The sequence below is a fragment of the Heterodontus francisci genome, chromosome 15 (genome assembly GCF_036365525.1).
Source record: "Heterodontus francisci isolate sHetFra1 chromosome 15, sHetFra1.hap1, whole genome shotgun sequence".
NCBI classification, from domain to species: Eukaryota; Metazoa; Chordata; class Chondrichthyes; order Heterodontiformes; family Heterodontidae; genus Heterodontus; species Heterodontus francisci.
In genome coordinates this window covers 61,781,027-61,797,244 of record NC_090385.1, presented here as the reverse complement: position 1 = coordinate 61,797,244, position 16,218 = coordinate 61,781,027, and the positions used below count along the sequence as shown (strand labels likewise).

General features: G+C 44.2%; 1 protein-coding gene across 5 annotated transcripts in view; it reads right to left on the bottom strand.

Annotated features, from left to right (window-relative positions):
* Positions 1-16,218, bottom strand: part of si:ch211-274f20.2 (calnexin) — a 45,758-nt gene that overhangs the window by 25,066 nt on the left and 4,474 nt on the right. For 4 of the 5 annotated variants that reach the window (XM_068047626.1, XM_068047624.1, XM_068047625.1 and 1 more), the window contains 2 exons: positions 6,618-6,670; positions 627-768 (listed from right to left, as the gene is read on the bottom strand). In XM_068047626.1, coding sequence (XP_067903727.1) covers positions 627-768; positions 6,618-6,670 — 195 coding nt within the window. Of the gene's footprint in view, positions 1-626; positions 769-6,617; positions 6,671-14,873; positions 15,137-16,218 lie in introns of all 5 variants that reach the window. The other variant, XM_068047627.1, reaches the window with a different exon arrangement.

Here is a 16,218-nt window from a genome sequence, read left to right as displayed (position 1 = left end):
GACCAAGAAGGGATAATAATGTAGTCCTTGGTGTTGCTTCAGATGTGGGGGCCATTTGTAACCATGTCTAATCTGAGGCCTGCTCCATGTCTGATGCAAGGAGCATGCTAGGAGCTCATGCACTAACTGGGTGAAAAGCTGATTAAATCTGCAGACACTATGTAAATTAAGGTAAAGCTTTATCATGCAGCTGATGCACTGAAGCAGCACTTCAATCATTCAGTTGTCCATTTGCAATGCGTCCTTCACGGGATGCCTAACACGAGCATTTAAATCTTCCTCCTCGATGGCTTTCTTATTCTAATAGGACTGCACTTTGTTTATGCAGGTTCCTATGATGAACCTTCAAATGCCAACCTTTCCAAAGGCTGCTTACACCAAAAACCAAGTTTTAGGAAAGAGAAACTTTTGTGTTTCATGAAAATTCCAAGTGTAAGGTTTTACTATATCTAAACTTGTGTATTAAGAATGGACACTTGGGTAAGGGACTGGAGGAAAGTTGCTGTCCATGCAGTTATACTTCACAATTAGTTCTAAATACCCAAGAATAGTGGTCCTGCGCATTCATCAGATGCATTATGTGTCACAATGATGAACAGAAGCTTTGAATGAAACATGATACTCACTGCACAATGAGAGGTAGGTCTTTGAAATGGAAGGGTCTCTGCATGTAAGTAGCAATGGCATGATGTTTGGCACGGGATTTCAACACCAGTCCTTTGTTTCCTGGCATTTTCTGATTATAAGATTCTTCTACAGCCCATATTCCTGGAATTCAGAAACCAATTAGCCACAACCTGGAGTATTCAACAAACACTGAACCATACGGTATATCATGCTACTATGCATTACAATATTTCTGGTTACAGGGTTTTCAGATGAGATAGAGAGGGGATAAAAAAAGAGGGGAGGGGTGCAATATTGATTAAAGAAACAATTATAGCTGTGAGGAGAGATAATATAGTAGAAGGATAATTAAATGAGGCTATATAGGTTGAACTGAAGAACAAAAAAGGGACAATCACACTTCTGGGACTGTGCTGTAGACCCCCAAACAGTCAGAGGGAGATAGAAGAGCAAATATGTGGGCAACCTTCTGAGAAGTGCAAAAACACTACGACAGTAATAGTGGGGTATTTCAACCACCCTAATATTAATATTCTAGATGCAGAAATCAACAAGCGCATGGGAAAGGCTTCCACTGCTATGTCCAGACTGGCCAAGAGAGTGTGGGAAAATGGTGCACTGACACGGAACACAAAAGTCCGAGTGTATCAAGCCTGTGTCCTCAGTACCTTGCTCGATGGCAGCGAGGCCTGGACAACGTATGTCAGCCAAGAGCGACGTCTCAATTCATTCCATATTCGCTGCCTCCGGAGAATACTTGGCATCAGGTGGCAGGACCGTACCTCCAACACAGAAGTCCTCGAGGCGGCCAACATCCCCAGCTTATACACACTACAGAGTCAGCGACGCTTGAGATGGCTTGGCCATGTGAGCCGCATGGAAGATGGCAGGATCCCCAAAGACACATTGTACAGCGAGCTCGCCACTGGTATCAGACCTACCGGCCGTCCATATCTCCGCTTTAAAGACGTCTGCAAACGCGACATGAAATCCTGTGACATTGATCACAAGTCGTGGGAGTCAGTTTCCAGCGTTCGCCAGAGCTGGCGGACTGCCATAAAGGCGGGGCTAAAGTGTGGCGAGTCGAAGAGACTTAGCAGCTGGCAGGAAAAAAGACAGAGGCGCAAGGGAAGAGCCAACTGTGTAACAGCCCTGACAATCAAATTTTTCTGCAGCACCTGTGGAAGAGCCTGTCACTCTAGAATTGGCCTTTATAGCCACTCCAGGCGCTGCTCCACACACCACTGACCACCTCCAGGCGCTTACCCATTGTCTCTCGAGATAAGGAGGCCAAAGAAGAATATTAACTGGGATAGAATTAGTGTGAAAGACACAGAAGGAGAAAAATTCTTAAAATGTAATTAGGAAATCTTTTTTAGCTAGTACGAAGCAAGCCCAACAAAAGAGGGGCGGTTCAGGACTTAGTTTTAGGGACTGAAGCTGGGCAGGTGGAAGCGGTATCAGCTGAGGAGCACTTTGGTGGAAGTGATCATAATTCAGTTGGATCTAGGGTATTTATTTAGAGATACAGCACTGAAACAGGCCCAGTGAGTCTGTGCCGACCATCAACCACCCATTTATACTAATCCTACATTAATCCCATATTCCTACCACATCCCCACCTTCCCTCAATTCCCCTACCACCTATCTATACTAGGGGTAATTTATGATGGCCAATTTACCTATCAACCTGCAAGTCTTTGGCTGTGGTAGTTATGGAAAAGGATAAAAAGATAGACCAGGAATAGAAGTTTTCAGTTGTGGAAAAGCTAATTTTACAAAGTTGAAATGTGATTTAGCTGAAGTGGTCTGGAAACAGCTACTTGAAGGTAAATCAGTGTCAGGTCAGTGGGAGGCATTCAAGGAAGAGAAAGTGTAAGTTCACAGCATATTCCCTTAAAGAGAAAGGGTGGGACTAACAAATCCAGAGCCCCCCTGGATGTCAAGGGGCTTAAAGGAGAGGATAAAGAAAAAAGGGAAGCTATGACAGATATGAGCTCTCAATACTACAGAAAACCTAGAGCAGTATAAAAAGTGTAGGGGTGAAATTAAAAAGGAAATTAGAAAAGTAAAATGAGTGCATAAAAAAAAATTGACAAGTAAAATCAAGAAAAACCCAAAGATTTTTTATGAATACATAAAGAGCAAGAGGCAAACTAAAGAAAGAGTAGGGCCTATTAGGGACAATAAGGGTAACCTGTGTGTGGAGGCGGAGGACATTGGTATGGTTATTAATAAATACTTTGTGTCTGTTTTCACAAAAGAGAGGGGATGATACAGACATTGCAATCAGGGAGGAGGAGTGTGAAATATTAGATGAAATTAACATAGAGGAAGTATTAAGGAGTTTAACATTTTTGAAAGATAAATTCCCCAGGCCCGGATGATATATATCCTAGGCTGTTAAGGGAAGCAAGAGAAGAAATAACTGAGGTTAAGACCATCATTTTCCAAACCAATTTCGCTACAGGCGTGGTGCCAGTGGACTGGAGGACAGCTAACGTTGTACCATTGTTTAACAAAGGGAAAAAGAGTAAGACTGAGTAATTACAGGCCAGTCAGCCTAATGTCAGTGGTTGGAAAATTATTGGAAAAAATTCTGAGAGACAGGATAAATCTTCATTTAGAAAGACATGGATTAATCAAAGACAGTCAGCACAGATTTGTTAAGGAGAGGTTGTGTCTGAGTAACATAGTTGAATTTTTGAGAAGGTAACAAGGAGGGTCGTTGAGGATAGTGCATTTGATGTACTCTGTATGAATTTTAGCAAGGCTTTTGATAAGGTCCTACATGGCAGACTGGTCACGGATGTAAAAGTCCATGGTATGCAAGTTGGATCCAAAATTGACTCATGGAGGAACCAAAGGGTAAAGGTTGATAAGTGTTTTTGTGACTGGAAGGCTGTTTCCAGTGGGGCTCTGCAGGGCTCAGTACTGAGTCTTTTTCTTTTTGTGGTATATACCAACGATTTGGACTTGAAGGTATGATTAAGAAATTTGCAGACAATATAAAAAATGGCTGTGTGGTTAATAATGATGAAGAAAGCTGTAGACTGCAGGAAGATATCAATGGACTGGTCTGGCAAGTGGAACAGCAGCAAATGGAGTTCAATCTGGAGAATTGTGAGGTAATGTATTTGGGGAAGGCTAACAAGGCAAGGGAATACACAATAAATAGTAGGATGCTGAGAAGTGTAGAGAAACAGAGGGGCCTTGGAGTGCCTGTCCACAGATCCTTGAAGGTGGCTGAACAGGGAGATAAGGTGTTCAAGAAGGCATACAGGATACTTGTCTTTATTAACCGAGGCAATAGAATATAAGAACAAGAACAAAGAACAGTACAGCACAGGAACAGGCCATTCGGCCCTCCAAGCCTGCGCCGATCTTGATGCCTGCCTAAACTAAAACCTTCTGCACTTCCGCGGTCTGTATCCCTCTATTCCCATCCTATTCATGTATTTGTCAAGATGCCTCTTAAACGTCTCTATGGTACCTGCTTTCACCACCTCCCCCGGCAACAGGTTCCAGGCACTCACCACCCTCTGTGTAAAGAACTTGCCTCGCACATGCCCTCTAAACTTTGTCCCTCTCACCTTAAACCTATGTCCCCTAGTAACTGACTCTTCCACCCTGGGGAAAAGCTTCTGACCATCCACTCTGTCCATGCCGCTTATAACTTTGTAAACCTCTATCATGTTGCCCCTCCACCTCCGTCATTCCAGTGAAAACAATCCGAGAAGGGAAGTTATGTTGGAACTGTATAAAACACAAGTTAGGCCACGGCTAGAGTACTGGGTGCAGTTCTGATCACTGCATTATAGGAAAGATATGCACTAGAGAGGGTACAGATGAGATTTACAGGGATGTTGCTGGACTGGAAAATTTTAGTTATGAGGAAAGATTGGATAGGCTAGGGTTGTTTTCTTTTTGGAACAAAGGAGGCTGTGGGGTGTCCTAATTGAAGTGTACAATAGGTTGGGGTTGTTTTCTTTGGAACAGAGAAGGCTGAGGGGAGACCTTATTGAAGTGTACAAAATTATTGGGAAGACTGAAGCCATTGTTTTTGATCCCTACTCCAAACTCCATTCTCTGCTCCAAACTCAGTTCCCTGGTAACAGTCTGAGATTAAGCCAGTCTGTTCGCAACCTTGGGCCTGAATTTTATGTTGGGCTGAAAGCCCCACCCACTGACCAAAAAGTCAGGGGCAAGCCTGCTTCTGCTGGGCCTGGAAGCCACACCATGTTTTTATGTGGCTCAGGCTCTTAATTGGCTTCAGACGGGACCTCTGCCCCTCTGAGGCAGGGAGTCCTGCCTCCGAGAGCTGCTGATCAATCAGCGGGCCGGCAGCTCTCAGTCCCAGCAGCACCACTGGGAGTGGTGGCCACTGCTGGGACTGCACACAGCCAGAAGAGCAAGAGGAACGCCGGCCCCCGAATTAAGGTAAGTGTGTAGGGTCTCACCGGGGACAAACAGCTGTACCCTGGCGAGGCAAGGGGGGTTGGTTGTGGGGGGTGCTTATGTAGTGCAGTGAGGGCAGCTTGTGCCTTGGGGGGACCCTCTATGGGGCACAGGGTGCCCGATCATGAGGGCGCCCCCCCAGCCCACAAGGAGGCTGCCAGGTTTTACTGGCTGCCCTCCTGGGGGTCCTGAGCCGCCCACCCACCACTGGTAATATACCAGCAGTGGTAGGAGGAGGCCCTTAAGTGGCAGTTAATTGGCCATTGGTGGCCGCACCTTCAGTTGCCTAGGTCCCAAGCTGTGGAATACCCTCGCTTTCCTCCTTTAAGACACTCCTTAAAACCAACCTCTCTGACCAAGCTTTTGGTCATCTGATCTAATATCTCGTTTTGTGGCTTAGTGTCAGACTTTGTTTTATAATACTCCTATAAAGCACGTTGGGGCATTTTATTATGTTGAAGGCGTAATGTAAATATAAGTTGTTGTTGTCTGGATAGAGTGGATAGGAAGGCCCTATTCCCCTTGGTTGAGGGGTGCATAACCAGGAGGCATAGATTTAGGGTAAGAGGGGATTCAAGGGGAAATTTTTTCACCAGAGAGTAGTGGGGATCTGGAACTCACCACGTGAAGGGGTGGTAGAGGCAGAAACCCTCATAACATTTAAAAAGTACTTGGATATGCACTTGAAGTGCCGTAACCTAGAAGGCTACAGACAAACAGCTGGAAAGTGGGATTAGGTTGGATGGCTTGTCGGCCGGCTGGAAATTTCTGTGATTCTATGATTACACACAGTACTATACAGTATTGCATACTATACCATACAGTATAATCTCCCAGATTTATGTTGGGGTACAATATTATAATATCACACACTGTACCATACAATACAGTATATACAAACTGCACCATTCAGTAATGTCATACACACACTGCGCCATACAATACAGTATCACATACACATTACAAATTACCCATGGTTTCCATTGCCTATAATTACTGTTTAGGCTCATACATGAAAAATGGCAAATTACCATGAAGTAACAAAGGCTGTTGGTGCCTCTGGAATTGAACTCCAGTGTAAGTTAAAATGCTCAGGAGCGGAGGAAAAAAATTGGAGAAAATTCTCAAGAAGGTTTGGACCGTGCTTTGTTGTTTGACTCTCACCAGTGGAAAGTGGATTTCATGGTCAAATTGTGGAAAAACAACATCAAATGGTTTCAATCACAGATGAGGACAGAATATTTTCAGTCTAGAAAGATGAATTGATTTGCTAAACAAACTATCTTAGATATTGACTCCAAGCACACAGCTAGTGTACAGGTCGAACAATTGCCTGTAGATATGTATGTACATAGCATTAACTACTTTGAGAGCTTGAGTGCAGTGATGGATCATCAAATGAGGATGTTATAAAGTTTTCTTGTTTAAAATGTAACCATGCTTCCACATGATCTAAAGAACCAGAGGTAAAGCACAAATTAGTTTTCATTAAGACTCCTCTTGTATTTCACAGAGAAAAGATAATATCTTACCGTCATATCTGGTGTCATTAGTGCCATCCGTTTTTGCTTCAGACTTTACCCACCTGAAGAAAGGAATGTCAAATCTTTTATCTGTTGTGTGGAAACCACAGTGTATGTTCCCCGGAATACTGAGACCTCCCCTAGCTCTGCCTGTTGCTCTTTAGCCAGCCTCCTTGAAGTGTGCAGCACTGGTCTTTGGTTGGCTTACCGACCAATATTCCCCCCCATCCCCAACAGTTTTTTTATCAGACATAATCTCCACTCAGAACCTACTCCCCAATTCAAGGAGCAGACTGGAAACTTGCCATTTGGAGAATTGCATTGTGTAAATCACTGTCCCGCCATTATATGCTTGTTGATAAACCACCCTGCCATGACACTTCAGTTTTGTAATCAGTCATCTACAGAACATCCCACCTTTCACATTATTTACCAGTTAATGGGGCAGAACAGCCCAAAACCTCTTCATAAAAGACTAACAAGATCCTCAGAGCCACTTTGATTGGGAGAAGAAATTGTGAAAGAAAGACCCTCTCATAGGACTATAAGTGTTGAAAAATAAGCATTAATGGACCAAAGTACGGAAAGTCCTCATCAGGGAACTCCCCTTTGCTGACGATGCTGCTTTAACATCTCACACTGAAGAGTGTCTGCAGAGTCTCATCGACAGGTTTGCGTCTGCCTGCAACGAATTTGGCCTAACAATCAGCCTCAAGAAAACGAACATCATGTGACAGGACGTCAGAAATGCTCCATCCATCAATATCGGCGACCACGCTCTGGAAGTGGTTCAAGAGTTCACCTACCTAGGCTCAACTATCACCAGTAACCTGTCTCTAGATGCGGAAATGAACAAGCGCATGGGAAAGGCTTCCACTGCCATGTCCAGACTGGCCAAGAGAGTGTGGGAAAATGGCGCACTGACACGGAACACAAAAGTCCGAGTGTATCAAGCCTGTGTCCTCAGTACCTTGCTCTATGGCAGCGAGGCCTGGACAATGTATGTCAGCCAAGAGCGACATCTCAATTCATTCCATCTTCACTGCCTCCGGAGAATACTTGGCATTAGGTGGCAGGACCGTATCTCCAACACAGAAGTCCTCGAGGCGGCCAACATCCCCAGCTTATACACACTACTGAGTCAGCGGCGCTTGAGATGGCTTGGCCATGTAAGCCGCATGGAAGATGGCAGGATTCCCAAGGACACATTGTACAGCAAGCTCGCCACTGGTATCAGACCCACTGGCCGTCCATGTCTCCGCTTTAAAGACGTCTACAAACGCGACATGAAGTCCTGTGACATTGATCACAAGTCGTGGGAGTCAGTTGCCAGCGATCGCCAGAGCTGGCGGGCAGCCATAAAGGCGGGGCTAAAGTGTGGCGAGTCGAAGAGACTTAGCAGTTGGCAGGAAAAAAGACAGACACGCAAGGGGAGAGCCAACTGTGTAACAGCCCCGACAATCAATTTTTTCTGCAGCACCTGTGGAAGAGTCTGTCACTCTAGAATTGGCCTTTATAGCCACTCCAGGCGCTGCTCCACAAACCACTGACCACCTCCAGGCGCTTATCCATTGTCTCTCGAGACAAGGAGGCCAAAGAAGAGAAGAAGAATGGATGAATAAAATGCTTTGTTTTCCAGATCTGGGAAGAAATGTGTTTCCAGACTGTTGAAATGTTCAGTGAATTGTATGATTCCCTCGATAGCTTTGTTGCCTATATTACACTATGTCCCCGCAGACCAGAAAGTCCAAGGTTTGGTGCTTGGTTGCACTGAGTTAGCTGATCTCAGCCAGAATAGCAGCCCACCATATCCCTCTACCATTACCATCAAGCCAGGGGACCAACCCTAGTTCAATGATTAGTGTAGAAGAGTACGCCAGGAGCAGCACCAGGCCAAAAATAAGGTGCCAAGCTGGTGTGGCTACAACCACAGGACGACATGCATGCTAAACAGCGGAAGCAGCATGTTTGGGATGGAAGTAATCAATCCAATTAATTAAATCAATTAAACAACTTGAGGCTGCATAAACATTGCCATCCTCAATGATGGCGGAGCCCAGCACATCAGTGCAAAAGAAAGACTGAAGATTTGCAACCATTTTCAGCCAGAAGTGCCGAGATGATGGTCCATCTCATGATACTACATCCAAATGTAGTATTTCCAAGTTCGTGGAAGACACAAAACTAGGTGGGAATGTGTATTGTGAGGAAGATGCAAAGCGGCTTCAAGGGGATTTGGACAGACTTAGTGAGTGGGCAAAAACATGGCAGATGGAATATCATGTGGAAGAATGTGAGGTTATCCACTTTGGTAGGAGGAATAGATGTGCAGAGTATTTCTTAAATGGTAAGAGATTAGAAAGTGTAAATGTACAAAGGGACCTGGGTGTCTTGTCAATAAGTCACTGAAAGCTAACATGCAGGTGCAGCAAGCAATTAGGAAGGCTAATGGTATGTTAGCCTTTATCGCAAGAGGATTTGAGTACAGGAGTAGCAAAGTCTTGCTTCAATTGTATAGAACCTTGGTTTGACTGCACTTGGAGTACTGTGTGCAGTTTGTTTTTAGAAGGGATACAGCACTGAAACAGGCCCTTCGGCCCACCCAGTCTGTGCCAACCAACAACCACCCATTTATACTAATCCTGCATTAATCCCTACCACTCTCCTACCATCTACCTAAACTAGGGGCAATTTATAATGGCCAATTTACCTATCAACCTGCAAGTCTTTTGCTGTGGGAGGAAACCAGAGCACCTGGCGGAAACCCACGCAGTCACAGGGAGAACATGCAAACTCCGCACAGGCAGTACCCAGAACTGAACCCGGGTCGCTGGAGCTGTGAGGCTGCAGTGCTAACCACTGCACCACTGTGCCGCCCAACCTTACCTTAGGAAGGATATTATTGCCATAGAGGGAGTGCAACGAAGGTTCACCAGACTTGTTCCCAGGATGGTAGGACTGTCCTATGAAGAGAGATTGGGGAAACTGGGCCTGTATTCTTTAGAGTTTCGAAGAATGAGAGGTGATCTCATTGAAACCTACAAAATACATAAAGGCAAAGACAGGGTAGATGCAGATAAGATGTTTCCCCTGGTTGGGGAGTCTAGAACCAGGGGACACAATTTCAAAATAAGGGGGAAGTCACATAGGACAGAGATGAGGAGAAATTTCTTTACTCAGAGGCTTTGAATCTTTGGAATTCTGTACCCCAGAGGGCTGTGGAAGCTCAGTCATTGAGTATGTTTAAAGCAGAGATTGACAGATTTCTAAATACAAATGACATAAGGGGATATGAGGATAGTGTGGGAAAAAGACATTGAAGTGGATGATCAGCCATGATCATTTTGAATGGCGGGGCAGGCTCGATGGGCTGACTGGCCTACGCCTGCTGCTATGTTGCTATCTTGGCCTCCTCCTGAGGTCCCCAGCATCAGTCTTCAGCCAGTTCAACTCACTCCACGTGATATAAAGAAAGGGCTGAAGGCACTGGATACAGTCAAGGCTATGGACCTTGATAACATCCGATAGTACTGAAGACTTGTGCTCCAGAACTAGCCATGGCCCTAGCCAAGCTGTTCCAGTACAGCTACAATAGTGGCACCTACCTGACAACGTGCAAAGTTGCCTGAGAATTGTAGTATAATGTACATAAGCTGTTGCTGGGTAGGTTATGTATATAGACCTTAAGCATCATCACAGGATGTGATGTCACGAGTCTGAATCTCATGTTGCTCAGTGTTAATGTAGATGCCTTAGAGTTAACAACCCTGTAAATAATTGCCTTTACTTTGACCCAAACTCTACTATTCTCACCTAATATTAACAGCACACTGACCAGTATAGTATATGGTGGCAGCAATAAAAATGACTTTTGTAGGGTAAAGATAGAAGATATCGAAAACATCTGAGAGAAGCATAGAAAAGTTGATATCCTTACCAGAGAGCTTCAAGCGAGCGGTGGGGCCCAACCAAGCCAATGCATAGCCGAGTTGGATTCGAAGATTCGACAGGTACTGTTCTGTGTTGGGTCTAGCAGCACGACCAGACAGGGAATAGGCCAGTGTTTTACTTTACGCCATGGGAGAGAGTGAGGATGACATTTTAATTACCTTGCGGATCGATGAGAAAGAAACCCTGTATGGTGAAGGAATAAAAGCCTTGGAGGGATATTTTAAGATCAGAAAGAATGTTATCATTGAAAGGACAAAATTCAACAAACGCACCCAAAAACATTGATTCATTCATGAATGATCCATATAAAATAGCAGAGAATTGCAACTACAGGAGCTTGTGAGAAGAATTGATTCAGGACAGAATAGCATCGGGGTCATAGACAAAGCGCTGTCAGAAAGAGGATTTGACTTTGCAAAATGCCATTCTCTTGAGCCGGCAGGCAGAGGTCCGAAAATATAATTGACGACTAATTTGGGGGATTGGGGCAGTCCAACCTCGAAAATTCTAGGATCAATTGAGTTTGTGGTGAAGAAAGTGAATAATGACGGCAGAAAACCCAAGAGGCAGGAAAGACATCTACAGGCAGCAGCACTAAATTGCAGTAGGTGTGGCCGGAAGGGGCACTGGGCGGGAAAATCATTTCTGATGCAAGAACAGGGGGCACTTTCAGCAGTTCTGTCACAGCAGGAAACAAATGCTGCAGACTAGCAAAAAAATAGATGAAATAAAAGAAAAACAGATGATCAGTACTCCCTTCCTTGGGGAAGTGCAAGAGACAAATGAAAATTGCTGGGAAGCAGAAATCTTCGAGGGGAAAAATAAAACCAACTTCAGGTTAGATACAGAAGCAACAGTTTCTGTCCTATCCAACAAACACCATGGCTGAGGAAAGAAAAGCTTAGGAAAACCAGCAATTATACAGGCTGGGAGGAGTTCAATTAAGGTTTTCGGAGAAATACAAGCAACTTTAACACACAGAAATAACGCAATTCCAGAAACCCTATATGTCATAAAGAGCCATAAGTCTGTTCACTAGCCTTACAGCTGTGATGCAGGGTGAAAGAGATCAAGGGACAAGAGAAACAGCTCAGCGATTTTAGAGCTGAATTCCCCAAATTATATGAAGGATTGGGAAAATTAAAAACAGACTATCACATTACTCTCAACAAAGAGGCAGAGCAAGAGTGAGAAATTCAGTATGGTGGCCTTCCAAGGAAATCGAAGAGATCATTTCCAGGTGTATCACATGCGCGACTACCAGACAAGAATACAAGAAAGCCACTGATGTTGTCTTCACTTCTGTCCAGGCCATAGGAGCGCCTGGGAATGGACCTGTTTGAACATAAATGGAAGATTTTCCTTACTGTCATTTTGTTTATGTTTAGTGATACAGCACTGAAACAGGCCCTTCGGCCCACCGAGTCTGTGCTGACCATCAACCACCCATTTATACTAATCCTACATTAATCCCATATTCCTACCACATCCCCACCTGTCCCTATATTTCCCTGCCACCTACCTATACTGGGGGAAATTTATAATGGCCAATTTACCTACCAACCTGTAAGTCTTTTGGCTTGTGGGAGGAAACTGGAGCACCCAGAGGAAACCCATGCAGACACGGGGAGAACTTGCAAACTCCACACAGGCAGTACCCAGAATTGAACCCGGTTCGCTGGAGCTGTGAGGCTGCGGTGCTAACCACTGCGCCACTGTGCCGCCCCTGCGCCACTGATTTTCTATTACTCCAGATGGGTTGAAGTCAAACCATTAATTGACCAGAGTTCTGAAGCCATAATCAAATCATTAAAAGATATTTTCACCACACATGGCATTCCAGCACTCATGATCTCCAAAAATGGTCCACAATTCACTAATGAAGCCTTCAAAGATTTCATAGAAATGTATGGGTTTGCCCATGTTACAAGTTCACCAAGATACCCCCAGGGCAATAGAGAAGCAGAGAGAGGTGTTCAAACCATGAAAATGTTACTGAAATGCTACTCAACTGGCACTATTAAACTGTCAATAAATGCCACTTCATAATGGGTTGGCTCCATGTGAGTTGCAAATGGGTAGGAGGTTAAGGACACAACTACCCACACTCCCAAGAACCCTTCAGCCATGAATCGGTGCAGAAGACTGGGAAAGGGTGAAGGTGAGAGAAGAGAAAGAGAGGTCATGATAAACGCTACAGAGGTATTTGTTCACACCAAGACAGGTCCCACACCCATTCCTGGAAAACATAAAGAAGGAAATTGATGCCATGCTAAAGCAAGGAGTTATTTCTGCAGTAACTAAACCCACTAGGTGGTGTTGTGGGATGGTTCCAGTAAAGGAATCAAACGGGTCAATTAGAATTTGTGTGGACCTTACCCAACTCCAATTCTTTTGTTCTTTCTTTTGGGCCTCCTTATCTCGAGAGACAATGGATACGCGCCTGGAGGTGGTCAGTGGTTTGTGAAGCAGCGCCTGGAGTGGCTATAAAGGCCAATTCTGGAGTGACAGGCTCTTCCACAGGTGCTGCAGAGAAATTTGTTTGTTGGGGCTGTTGCACAGTTGGCTCTCCCCTTGCGCCTCTGTCTTTTTTCCTGCCAACTACTAAGTCTCTTCGACTTCAAAGATTTCATAGAAATGTATGGGTTTGCCCATGTTACAAGTTCACCAAGATACCCCCAGGGCAATAGAGAAGCAGAGAGAAGCTGTAGAAAGAGAAATTCACCCTTTGGCGCAGCCGACGACAGCCTTGCCAAATTGGGAAAAAGCTCCATATTCACTAAATTAGAAGCAGATAGAAGATTTTGGCAGTTGCTTTTAGAGGAAGAGTATAAATTGTTAACTACTTTTATTGCACCCTTCGGAAGATGGTGTTTCAACAGCTTGCCATTTGATATTGCGCCAGCACCACAGATATTCCAGCGGACGATGTCAAGAATCCTGGAAGGCTTGGAGGGGATCATCTGCCACATGGACGATGTTCTGATTCATGGAACAAACTGAGAAGAACACGACACAAGGGTAAGAGCTATATTGCACAGATTACAAGAGGCTGGTCTCACATTAAATGAGAAGTGTTTATTCCCATAGTCGACAGTGAGGTTCCTTGGCCACATAATTGATAGATCTGCCATCAAGATAGATCCACAGAAGACGAAGACAATGGAGGATTTCCCAGAGCTAAAGAACATAACAGATTTACAGTGATTCATGGGTATGGTTATCCAGGTAGGGAAATTCCTACCAAATCTAGCCACTGTTAATGAGCCTTTATGACAACTGCTAAAGAGCAGCAATGCCTGGTGCTGGGGAGATTGTCAGAAAAATTCTTTCGAGAAGATCAAGGAAATGTTAGCTTCATCAGTAGTATTAGCACACTACGATCCAGAGCTAATGACCATTATTGCAGCAGACGCATTGGCAACAGGATTAGGTGCAGTCTTCTTTCAGATTCAAGAAGATGGATTTTCTTTAGAGATACAGTACTGAAACAGGCCCTTCGACCCACCGAGTCTGTGCCGACCATCAACCACCCATTTATACTAATCCTACACTTATCCCATATTCCTACCACATCCCCACCTGTCCCTATATTTCCCTACCACCTACCTATACTAGGGGCAATTTATAATGGCCAATTTACCTACCAACCTGCAAGTCTTTTGGCTTGTGGGAGGAAACCCACGCAGACACAGGGAGAACTTGCAAACTCCACACAGGCAGTACCCAGAATTGAACCCTGGTTGCTGGAGCTGTAAGGCTGCGGTGCTAACCACTGCGCCACTGTGCAAGCCTTTGTACTTTGCTTCTTGTTCGTTGACATAAACAGAACAAAGGTATGCAGTAAATGAGAAGGAAACATTAGCAGCATCATGGGCATGTGAGAAATTTTCTGACAACGTACTGGGCCTGAAGGTCAAGATCGAAACTGACCACAAGCCACTGGTGACATTATTTAATTCAAAGCAGTTAGCAAAATTACCCCCAATTGTACAGAGATTTCAACTATGACTAATGAGATACAACAACTGAATATGTCCCAAGGAAACAGCAGGTTAACAGCTGATGCATTATCAAGGGTATCAATTGCTATACCTGAAGTGGGAGATGTCTCAATCCTGGAGGAAGTGGAAGTCTTTGCTTTAATTATAACTGAAGATTTTCCAGCAACTGCTCAAAGATTACGCTAAATTAGAAACCTACAGAAAGAGGACGAAGTCTGAAAAAGTGAAAGGTTTGCCAAGAAGGTTGGCCAGAATATATGCCTAATAACCCAATTTTAAGAAAATATCATGAGCAAAGAAGCCATCTTACTATTGTCGATGATTTACTAGTCTACGACGAAAGACTAGCTATTGCAAGGGCTTTAAGGTTGGACATCCTGGAGAAACTACACCAAGGGCACTTCGGAATCACCAAGTGTAGAGCAAGAGCGAGAAACTCAAAATGGTGGCCTTCCAAGGAAATTGAAAGATGATTTCCAGGTGTATTGCATGCGTTACTACTAGACAAGACCTAGAAAGTCACTGATGTCGTCTTCATTTCTGTCCAGGCCATGGGAACGCCTGGGAATGGACCTGTTTGAACATAAATGGAAGATTTTCCTTATTGTCATTGACTATTGCTCCAGATGGGTTGAAGTCAAACCAATAATTGGCCAGAGTTCTGAAGCCATAATCAAATCATTAAAAGACATTTTCGCCACACATGGCATTCCAGCTCTAGTGATCTCCGATAATGGTTCACAATTTGTGAATGAAGCCTTCAGAGATTTCGTAGAAACATATGGGTTTGCCCATGTTACAAGTTCACTGCGGTATCCCCAGGGCAATGGAGAAGCAGAGAGAGGTGTTCGAACCATGAAAATGCTACTGAAAAACACTTCTCAAAACTAGCACAATTTCGAGCGGAATTTGTGCCTAGATTACTGAATGCACCCAAAACAGAAACTCTTGGCCATAATGTCAATGGGAGGAGCCCAGAATGTTAACTATTTTCCTAAGTCTTTAAAGATTAACAATCACAACCATGTTTTACTGACACCCACCTTGTTGCCAGAAATTATAGATTCCTTCAAGCTAGAATGACCACATTATTTTGAGGAGAAACATTGTTTTTCAGCCTGGTGTTCATTATTTCAAATCTTCTCTCACTTATTTCTTCATCTCCTGAAAACCCTGTCTCCTTATTGGTACAGTTCCATGACTGCTGCATGCCTGTCACCACCTCACCCAAGTAGCTATCCTTCATGTGTCAGCTTAAACAGTGTCAGCAGGGGATTCAATCCTGGAAGGAACTTCAACCATAACTGATTTTGGTCTCACATGAGCACTTTAAAAAAAAATTAAATTATTCATTCATGGGATGTGTGTGTTGCTGACTAGGCCAGCATTTATTGCCCATCCCTGATTCCCCTTGATAAGGTGGTGGTGAGCCACCTTCTGGAACTGCTGCAGCCCATGTGATGTCGGCACATCCGCAGTGAGGTTAGGGAGGGAGTTTCACATTTGGACCAAGGCTGTAGTGAGGTCTGGGTACTAACTAGCTTTTACACTGAACCCTGCTTAGCATCAGACAGAGCAACTCTGAATTGCATCTAACCCATTCATCTGAGTGATCAAATGTTTGGTACTTTAATAGTCAAATAATATAGTGTCAT